This window comes from Aspergillus steynii (genome assembly GCF_002849105.1).
Source record: "Aspergillus steynii IBT 23096 chromosome Unknown P170scaffold_7, whole genome shotgun sequence".
Lineage (NCBI taxonomy): Eukaryota > Fungi > Ascomycota > Eurotiomycetes > Eurotiales > Aspergillaceae > Aspergillus > Aspergillus steynii.
Window position 1 is genome coordinate 2,149,422 of NW_020194404.1, and position 10,818 is coordinate 2,160,239.

The window sequence follows — 10,818 nt, forward strand, 5'->3', positions numbered from 1 at the left end:
AAGAAAAGAAACCATCGCCGCCCCGGCCCAAAAATAAACACCCCCAAAGATTCAAGACATGATGAAACACACGTGCTGGGGGGATTCCCATGGAACATTCGACCGTCAGCCAAAGATTTAGGCTGTTCGAGGACACGACAGAGCCGGGCATTTGGGGATTGTGGACGAAAGTATGGCTAGCCCAACGTTTCGAAGGTTAAATCCAACCTAATCCCGAGGCGAGGCAAGTCGCAGACTCTCCAGGCACTCAGGCAGTCGAGGGTCGACGGGGATACGTCGTGCCTAGTGTCGTTTCTGGTGCGCCATGCTGCGCTAATTTGGACCTGCTAAGAGGCTAGATAAACGTGCGTGCTTTAATTTAATGATCTAGGTATACTAGCGATTCGTATTATATGCGGGTAGAGATGCTATATTGGACAGTCCCCACGTGTGCGTGTTTGACCGTAATATCGTGGTATAATGGAATTGTTGCCAGGAAACCGACGAGAATCCAAACCCAAAGCAAAGCTTTAAGATAGCGACGAACATACTCCGTAAAGTAGCAGACTCCACTCAGGATCGACCGCAATCGGCAGACTCAATTCGTGAGCACATCACGGAGAACGTCCGCGCTTCGTCGAGGATCCCATCTTTGGATTTTGGGTTTCTTCCCAGCCCACGACTATCGGTGGATGATCGTCCGGATGTGCAAAGAGGAAACCCGCTAGAATGAACCCGCGTGATAGACGCGCCTATCGAGCTGAACCGCAACGAGGCCCACGATTCCCTTTTGACTTTGGAGTCGGCAAACTCTCGCGGCATCAACTTGCCGACTCCATGACGATCGCAACCCGGAGCCGTGGTCGAGAATCTTTGGGCACGAAAAGACAACCATGCGGCTCTGGGGACCCGCCGAGTTTTGATGTTTACTCTTGTCGTGTATGGAGGAGTGGAAGGGTTTGGATTTGGGACTTTGGATTCTGATGAGGTGCTCAGGAACTACGCCGAAAAGGGAACTGTTTCCAGGCTGGGCTCTGGCGCGGGATTTCCTGTAGTCATCTAGACTGGACAGAGTCGTACAGTAGTCCCAGGGACTAACTAGGATCCCTTGGAATAAGAGTAGGGCTTCGACGGAATTGATTTAATCACGTCCCACCGGCGTTGTGCACCCACGCGACAGTAACCATGACCGCAATAAAGGGCCGCCGTGGTCAGTGCGACGTCGGAGTCGATCTAGATGCGATGATGGCCGGTCGCATTAATCAATCGAATTGATCTTCTAGGCGACGTAAGCGGAGGGGAGTTCTTCAACGGAATGCCCCTTTCTTCCCGTAGTTCTGTCGGTCTCGTCATACCAGAGTATCCAGAGTAGGAGACTCGGGGAGAAAAAAAGAAACCGAAATAGCAATTGCAGTCCGACCACCGGTGGAGTCTCGCTTGTCTCCATCGTGACCGTCGGCTTCAATCCTTGGGGAAGGCATGGCGTCACTGGCACAGTTACAGTCACATAGCGGGCGTTCTCAAATGTGTCCAGAAACACGAGGCGAATCTCGTTGCGAGGATCGTACTACCAACAGGGGGATTATATTAGCCAAAAGACAAAAAGTAAAAAGTAAAAAGTAAAAAATAAATAAATGGAAAATCAAAATTTAAAAAAAGGAAGAATGCGGCAGTCGTGAGGAGACGGCGAAAGTCAAAACCCCTCATGCCGGCGAAGGGAACAAAAGAGATGCGGCGTTAGCGTCACTTTGAGTGCGTTAGTGCCTGGAACACGTCCCCTTCTGGGCTTAGCCGAAGTCTATCGCCTTCCCCATCCCTCCCTCTCCAGTATTGTTCGCGGTGACTCAGGTAAGGTACCGTATGCCGCCTGCCTTAGCGTCCGTTCTTTTCTTTTCTTTTCTTCCGCAGTCTGGACGCTGACTCAATTGCCATTGTTCTAGGGTTTGTGGTCTCCCGAGTTTCTCGGTCTGCCTCAACTACTGCGTTGGTGGCATCACCTAGGTATTCCGGAGTATTGATTCGTACGCATATAATTAGAAAACAGTTCCGTCGAGGGCAGACCAGTCTAGAGAGTCAGTCGGTCCTAGTTTGCCCTAGTCTGTACCAAACTTCCAGACCTTTGGCCTCGGTGGTGCGGTGGAACACCCAGACGGAGGATCCCAGCTGCAATAATACCAATAAAATTAGAAAAACAAATCGATAATGATAATAAAATAATCCTTGACAGTCGAGTAGCGAGCGCCGGTCCACTCGTGTCTGGGAAAAGGAAACGCATCCTTGGGTCGCGGTGGAGGCCGTCGGTATTTCTCAGCCCAATCATCCCCCGCCGCCGCCGTCGCAACGTCTGACTCCCCGCTTCCACCTCGTCTTCCACGAGTCAATGGGAGTTCCGACGGTCTCGTCGCAACTCCTCGAGGATCCTCGTTCTCTCTCTCTTTTTTTTTCGTTTCTCGGCTCCACTCATCGTCGCGAGCCCCTGGTGCCAAGCTACGTCTCGAGGTATCCCCGTCGCATCCAATCACAACCATGTCTGCTCGCCCATACCCTCTTCTCGTGCCTTGGGTGAACGGGCCTCTGGTCCATCAGTCCACTGGAACATCCTCCCTCTTCCCCAACGATGCGCATTTGAGTTAGTTGACCGTGCTAAAGGAGTATATCGCCAAGGTACATCACTGATCCATGTCCGGACTATATCTCCCCATCCTTCCCTCCTCCCCGTTCCTTCGCCTTCCTTCTTGCCCCCTCTCTTTCTTCCCCTCCACCGTTGTATGAGATCATACCCTCGAGAGTGGTTCGTTCTCTTCTACCTTTCGTCAATCGCAGTGATTGCACGGCTGCGAGCCTCTCGCACGGGGTTTCAATGCCTTGAAGCGTCCGAAATCTTTCCCCGTCGCGACGTTCCTCCGGTCCCTAGGCTATGATTCTTCGCCCATTGAATTGCACCCCCAGTATACGACGGTCAATTGATAGGGCTCGCCATGTCGAATAATACTATGCATGGGCTCTGCCCCAAACCTTTCCTTCAAGAATCTCTATTCCCATCGTCCGGTGGATGTACGCTGTCCCGTCGCAATATACCTTTTTTTATTTTTCTGTCGGTGGTGCTGATTTAGAATTGTTAGTTATCGAGGGACGATACTGTAAAGAGATTCCCGGCAAAGACGACGGCCAGGTCTCTTGCTGCCTACCATGTCCGTTGGCATCGTGGACATACGGCGATGGTGAGTCTGGCGGTTACCTCCCGGTTCAACAAGTCTCAGGCTAATCGAAATCGCCTGTTCTAGAATTGATGTCTAAGACAAGGGCGGCCAGCTGGCTCAGTGTCGCTGTCTTGCCTCTCTGCATCTTCCTTCTGGTCTCGTACGCGGTCCTTCCGGTGAAATGGACGCATCGCCACTACCTGAGCATCTGCTTTACATTGGGAATCTGTTTTATGGAGGTGAGAGATCTCGTGCCTCTCAAACCAGACCATGACTGACCAAACAGATCCCGTTCATCATCCCTCTCGGCACGAACCCCGAGCAATGCTACAATCAGATCACTCCGAAGGATATGCACGACGATCTGTCATGCGCCTTTACCGGCGCCATGCTCCTCTTCGGCGGCTGGGTCGTCGTCGTGTGGAGTTTCATCCGGACCGTCGCCTTCCATCTCCAGGTGTGCTGGGAGATTGTCATCGGGAAGAAATTCATGTGGGGCGCATTCATCTGTGGCTTCGGTATCCCAATCATCGGAACGACGGTCATGCTGATCCTGACGGGCGTCTCCTTCCGGTTTGGCAGCATGTGCCACATCAACATCAAACACAGTCTACAGGATTACTGGGCCCCGGTCATGGCCTTTGCCGCCGCCGCTTCGGTTCTGCAGCTTGCCACGATGGGCTACTGCATCCATGTCTACGTCCGGTCCGTCTTCGACAACGCCACCACCACGAATAGCTCCGATCTTCCGTCTTACACGTCGAGCGTGCGCACCGTGACGGCCCGACAAGCATACCGCCGTATCCGACGCGTCCTCCAATTGCAATGGCGAGGCGTGGCACTGGTTCTGATCATCATCGGCAACGTTATCTTCTTCGCCGTCGTCTTCATCGACATGGACAAGCAGCTCGCCGTGACGCCGGAGAACATGAAAAAGGCCATGCCATGGCTCGTGTGTCTGGTCTCGTCGGAAGGGGACAAGCAGAAATGCACCAAGGAGATCGAAGAGGTCGGACCCAACCAAGCCACGCTGCTCGCCGTTCTCATCCTCCTATCGCTCGTCGGCCTGTGGAACTTCGTTCTCTTTGCGCGCCCCTCGATCTTCCACGGCTGGGTCGACCTCTTCCGCAGCACGTTCGGCAAACGCGAGGAATACGTCTCGGCCGACGCGCGCAGCCTCCTGCCCGATTCGCGCACCTACGAAATGCTCGGCAACGCGACGATATCGCCGCTGAAGACCCCCGAACCGGTGGTCCGGTCGCCGTCGCCAGAACGGATCACGAGTCCGGACCCGGGCGACGGGTCCTACGGCCGAGACGCACGCTACGTCCAGCCGTCGATGAGCTTCTCGTCGCCTCGGCCGCCGGGTCCCACGTACGCAGGCGGTCGAGAGTGGGTGCCCGAGGCGACGTTTGCGCCGGGGAATCACCAATACAGCACTTCACAGTGAGTTCGGTTGGGTTTGGGGTTCGGTGTTCGGGTCGGATAAAACATTTACATACAGAAAAGTATTGTACATTGGGTATACCCTGGGAAGAATTGATTGATTACGCGACATGTACTGGCATATACGATATTATTACACTACACTACGATATTAGTTTAATCCAACTAATAACTACAAGAAACCATCCGACCCTCCGACCTCTCCGCAATTCGTAAGATAGAAGTCAAAGAGAAGAAGACCCACCCCAAAGTCAAACCTTCTACTCCGCAAGTCCCAACCGACTAGGGACGACCCGACAGCCCAAAAATCAGTCCATCGGTTGTCACCCCCGCATTTTGGCTCGTTTCTAGTCGAACCATCGCGATTGTCACGGTGGAATGGGTGGGGAGACATTGGATCTGGTGGCGATACTTTCCATCTGGTCTAGTCTAGTATCGCCTCCGGAGTATCTCGATAGTCGATCTGGAGATGCCGCGGCAGGGTCGGTGCGTTCGGTTGTCAGGCCACGTTCGCGGGCATCTGGTGGCTTTGGGTAATTACATTTAAGATTAATATTGGATGGCGTGCATTGGAGGACGGAGGATGAGTAAATCCCGGAGTTGTTGAGTTCGTGGTTAATAGAGTTGTCGTTCCTCTTCAACCTCAATCACTAACCCTAGAACTACACCAGACCCAGAACACAAAACAACCGCAAAAGAACCAAACCCCAAGAAGGAAAAAAAAAAGAAAAAGAAAAAACATGTGAACACCACCCTCGGTCCAGGGTCCTTCTTCCGTCCCTAGTCCCCGTCCTGCTCCAGGATGCGGTGGCACTAACGACGCATCCGCCGGGACTAAGCACGCAAACCCTGAAGACATACGTACGCCCGCTAATCCATCCCCTGTAGTTCCTAGTTCCTGTGGTTAGGGCGCCGACAAATCCCCAACCAGTTAGGGCCTGAGTGACATGACATGGCTGGTCGGACCTGAGTTGACCGGGGTGGCTTTTCTTTTAATTTAATTATCGTTAGATGGCGGTCTTTTTACTCCGCTGGGTAATTTAGAGAAAGAGGGACGGAGGGATTGTGGGAGACGAGGCTGGCTGTTTTCATGGCGGGCAGATGGGCACTAAAGTAGAACTGCGGAGTATGACTATTTACTAGTAATTACTTAGTGGTGGTCCGCGGAGAACGGAGTAATGAACGGAGTCGATCGTTTACTAGGGCTTTGCTCCGTCGCGGGAATGGGGGCGGGTTTCTGGAACTTGGAGTTAGTTTGTTAGTGCCCCGTGGGGTTATGATTATCTAGATGGAATATCTAGATTTGGGTTTCGCATTGAATTCCTACATTAACTTCTATCTGCGTAGATGGATGAAGGAGGGAGGGAGGAGGGAATCTATGGTGTGAATATCTGTAGAAGAGAATACTATGTAGTATTCACAGTCTCCATCATAGATTCAATCGCCTTGGTCTTCATCTCCATCTTTCTTTCATGAGCATGCAGTCTATACAATCTTCCTGCATCTTGGCTGTCCATTCTTTTCTCACTCATTCTCAGAGATATGGTCCGGCATATCCAGATATCGAGTACCCAGGGCGGAGGTCAAACACACCGCAAGACCAATGGGTTCAATGAAGCAGTAAGTCAGTAAGAAAAGCTCCCTCCATCACAGATATTCTAACCAGCATCCCAGTGTCTCTTCGACCACACACACATGGCCTAACAAGGACCAAACACTGATTAGCTTCCTGGGCAAAGCTAGATGCCCAAGATAACTCTGTTCTGGACTCGCAGTCTAGATCATGCATCAGCAGACTTCTCGTCTTCATGCCAGAATGGCCTAAACAAGAACGACAAGCTACCACTGGTACATCCTCTTAGGATAGTGGATGGAGACTGGAATGCCAAGTCCAGTGTTCATTGATGCATCTCAAAATCTGCGCCACATGTGTTATTTTGACAATCAGACAACATGCCCAAAGCTGTAGGGTTTGTTTCCCGTTGAGAAGACATTATCCGCGACGAACACCATAATCAAATCGACAAATAGATGGGCCAGCATCGCTCTTACATCAACTAGAGCTTGTACCACTGCTAGTCCACGTTATTCGTGCTCTCGTGCTCTATATGTTTCTTGAGAAGAGCGTACACAACACTCTTGACTGGAAAACACGCCTCTTTGGATTGGGATGACTTGCGCAGACCTCCGGAATCTGCAGCATTCAAAAACTTCTCAAGCTCCAGAAGTAATTCTCATACATCCTGTTCGATTTGAATATATTTTCAGGTCTTTGGTCTTAAGCAAACGGTGGGAGAACGAATCTCCAGTCCCATCAGATGTGAGTTATTCATGCGCAGACTTGCTCGAGTAGCGCTAACTTCCCTCAGTTTAAAGACCCTGATGTTTATGATAAACGAGAACTATTAATCAAACAGACAATCAACCATACTACTGCCTAGGTAAGTCGTTCATTTTCAACTTGTTTGGCTAGGCTAACGCATTTGTTGTACAGAAAGCGATGTATTACCACTCAGAGTATACTCCTGTGGGTATAGACATGCCTGGTTTAGCGGAACACATTTCACAAACAAGTGATTGTGGAAAGTTCTTCCACCTCAGAAAGCTAGGCATAGGGCTCTTAGAAGACAGCTTATTGTGTTCTCGCTGGCTGAGAACTTTCAGCAGCAACGAACTTCCCACGGAAGGTTCGTTGCGTTCAGGGTCGTTCAGCGGCATCCAGTGCCTGCCAGCAATTGAAGTACTCGAGCTGTTCATAGCGGACTTCTGTTCTGTCAATGCGTCTTCGACACTTACCACTACAACCCTGCGCCTTCAAACGCTCTAGGTTGACCAGCAAGCAACCTTCCGATCCCACCGTGCCATGGCGAGGATACTGGCGTACACCCACATCGCAGTTTTTGAACCACAACCCATAAGTCCGACTTAAAGTATGGTATGGCTTCATGTCCACCTACAACGAGACAGTCATTTTCAGACAGCGGGGGAGTATGAGCTACAGCATACGGATGTTCCGTGGCACAATTAGTCGATGGCATCCAATGGGTCAATTTCCCTGAGACAATGCATTTTTTTCATGGTGCAAAAGGAGCAGGTTAATCACACTATAGTGATAAACCTACCCGACAACCAGTGGTAGGGGTGGAGGTATAAGCTACAGCACACGGATATAGTGTGGCACGATTTGTTGATGACATCCATGGTGATCGCTTTCCCTACACCAGTGCAGGTTTTTCATGGGGCTGCAGGCGCAGATTTATCACTCGATAGTGATGAAGAGCTGGACCAGCAATCGGCGTGGGGGTACGAGCTACAATACTCGAATGTAGTGCGGCACAGTTCGTCGGTGGCTTCCAATGGGTCATCTTCCCTTCGGCAGTGCATGTTCTTCTTGGCACAACAAGCCCAAGTCGGTCTTTTATAATTTTCCGGACAAGCTATGGTCCGCGGAGCTATACGACAATGCAGCGAGAGCGTTCAGACTTTTTTCACAGGTTGAAGTGCCTGATTGCGAGTTTCAAACACCCATAAAGGGCTGTGACTTCTCTATCTCAAAATGAGGTACTCGCGATACTTTGTCTTGGCCTAAAAAGAGAAGAAGGACAAATATTGGAATCTCAGCCCTGAAGATGGTCAGGTGTGACGGCTACAATGGACAATAAATCTGATTTTTCGTTTGATATTTCCCTCCGGCTATCAAGGGCATTATAATGGTCCCTCCAGACTGCGGTCTTCCCCAATGGCACCAATATTTCAACCATAACAATGAAAATTGGATGTTCAAGAACTCGCAGCAGCCTTTGAGACGCGCCAGAGCAACTATCTGTGATTCTGTCTCACCTATATAGGTTGCTCAAATTGCGACTGCCAGAATATCCAAGTCATGCCTCGCAAGCGAGGAGAGATACACCCACGATGTCTATTTCACATAGATTTGAGATTTGTACTGATGAGAAAAGGTTAACAAGCCCCAGCCTCGGCCCCCAGCTCATAAGTCGAGAAGTTCTCTCCTGGGATTCTGTGCCAACTGCTGAGAAAAGACTTCGTGGAAGTCCGCTGCCACCCCCGCCAGCCAGCAGGTACGTCAAGGCTCCCTATCAGAAGAATTTGTCTCTATTGCTAAGGTGGTTTTACAGAAGCGTCTTGCCCCCACCACCCCGGCCAGGAAGGCAAATACGGAAACTGAGATACGTATCATTGTTATGGCATTGCTAAGTCAGAGCATGACAAGCGACAGAATAATCAGTATATCAAACACTTCGAGCCAAGTCAACATGAACGCCAAAAAGCAGGACAAGTCCAACTCGTTCAGCCATCGTGGTCTCTACAGAAAGCTCGCGATTAAATTTCACGCCGGACTTCTTTCTTCAAGACCCAGAACACAGGGCTCATTATGACTTGCAGTCTATTTCTTAAAGGCCAACTGATCAGTTCCCTTACAATAACACTCAACGCCCTCAACCAATTTGACATCGTTGTGTGCACTTAGGAGCTTTCTGGTGAAGACAGAATTTCGACATTCAATCAAACATCTCGATAATCGACAGGGCCGTTATCATCTTCGAAGATGACATTACCTCTGCTTGGTGGTCTGTCCATCTAGTAAGGCCGTCGACAGCTGACATACTACTGTCGTACATACTCGCGTCTGACCTGTCTGGTCTAAAGAAGAAGCACCCTCGTCACTGCTCCTACAGGTTATTATACCCACAGCTTATCGTGGTGGTCAAAGCTTCACGAATCGGAATATTGCTTGGAAAAACAATGGTGGGGCTGCTTTTAACTAGGGTGTTAAGCAACCTGCTCACTCGATGGGTCAAGATTGGGGAATCTCTAAAGAAGTGATAAGTGACCGAGACCGCTATGACTATTTTTGTCTGAATGTCCCGCCAGCCCGCCAAGCGGGTTTCGTTCGCTCTCCCCGAGAGGGAGACTTCTCCGCCCCCCGGCTCCTGTGAGTTTCTCCTCTCTCCTGCCTGGCGGGAGCCATGCGGTACGCATGCTGGGCGCGTGCGAGGCTAATTCCATGTATGTATAGTCTCGCAAAAAGCCTAAGAACTCTGTGGTCCCCAGCCGGCCCCTTCGCAAGAAGGACAAAGTGGCGGCCGCTATGCGACTGACCAAGGGCGGCGCCGCCGAGCGCAACCAGGTAAGGGCTCTCTTGATTATGAGGGTCTTTTGCTTATACGAGATTCTTCATAGAAGGAGCGAGAAGCCTGCCGTGCCGCTGAGGCCCTCGTCGCCAACGGGGACCTCCTGGCCCGCGCCGCCGAGCTGTCTTCGGACAGCGCGCTGTCCCCCAAACCAGAGGGGTTCTCTGAGGCGGTCACTCCGGTATGGAGATATTCTGTGTGGAGGAATAAACAGGGTGCTGACCTCTTTACAGTCTATAACTTCCACCGCAGTATCCGAAACTGTGGGGGAGGGAGCATTCTCGCAAGGAGGCAGACCTTACATATTCCAAAACCTGCGCGTCGGCAGGGACGGCTAGAACACAGAGGCCTCGGGAGGTCGTAGTCCTCTCCCTCTGAGTTCTGCGTCCGCTACCCTGTCTCATCCCCTCGAGGATGGTCGTCCCGTCGTCTCTGCTGACGGGGAACAAAGACTTTTCGATACGTCTCCCCTGCCGTTGGAGGACGATGCCCCTGGATCCGTGCAGGATGACCAGGGGGGCACGCTTGATGTCAGTGATGGAGACTCTCGTTGCAAAGATAGGCATTGAATGTCGGTTCTATTCGTCTGCTTACCACCCGCAATTCGTGACCTCGAGTGACCTTCAACATGGCCAATAACATCGTGGTTTTCCAGCCTGCCAAGATTCCAACCTGGCTGGCCCAGGAGTTGCTCCTCCTGTCGCCCCGAGCGCTCTGGTCCTTAGACAGGATGTTACACTTGTCGGGTCAACCGTCAAACAAAGCGTCTCTTCGTCCAGCCGACTGGCTTATCCGTGACGATCCAGACCGTTGTCCCCAGTGCAGCTATTGCTCCTGCTCCGTGACCACGCTGACCACGCTGAGCTATGTCCACAGAGAAACGGTTGTCGTCTCCCTTTCTCTATGTTCTTGAGTTAATCACTCTACTCATGAACAATGACCCAGATTAACCGTCAACCAGACTGCATGGAAGATGACAGCGTGTTTCAGTACCTGTCCGGATCGATACACCTGCGGGTGCAGAGAGAAACTTCCAGATA

At 51.2% G+C, this 10,818-nt stretch overlaps 3 protein-coding genes across 3 annotated transcripts; 2 read left to right on the forward strand and 1 right to left on the reverse strand.

Annotated features, from left to right (window-relative positions):
• Positions 1–703: 703 nt before the first annotated feature.
• P170DRAFT_429183 (uncharacterized protein) lies at positions 704–1,460 on the reverse strand (the record flags this gene model as incomplete). Its single annotated transcript, XM_024847878.1, has 3 exons — positions 704–1,043; positions 1,079–1,212; positions 1,335–1,460. 3 exons carry the CDS (start codon positions 1,458–1,460, stop codon positions 704–706), a joined length of 600 nt encoding a protein of 199 aa, XP_024701328.1.
• A 1,497-nt stretch (positions 1,461–2,957) lies between these two features.
• Positions 2,958–4,629, forward strand: gprM (the record flags this gene model as incomplete). Its single annotated transcript, XM_024844630.1, has 4 exons — positions 2,958–3,033; positions 3,102–3,200; positions 3,264–3,418; positions 3,466–4,629. 4 exons carry the CDS (start codon positions 2,958–2,960, stop codon positions 4,627–4,629), a joined length of 1,494 nt encoding a protein of 497 aa, XP_024701329.1.
• A 3,195-nt stretch (positions 4,630–7,824) lies between these two features.
• P170DRAFT_478952 (uncharacterized protein) lies at positions 7,825–10,116 on the forward strand (the record flags this gene model as incomplete). Its single annotated transcript, XM_024853608.1, has 4 exons — positions 7,825–8,034; positions 9,664–9,774; positions 9,828–9,959; positions 10,012–10,116. The coding sequence occupies 4 exons, from the start codon at positions 7,825–7,827 to the stop codon at positions 10,114–10,116; spliced, it is 558 nt and encodes a 185-aa protein (XP_024701330.1).
• Positions 10,117–10,818: the final 702 nt, after the last annotated feature.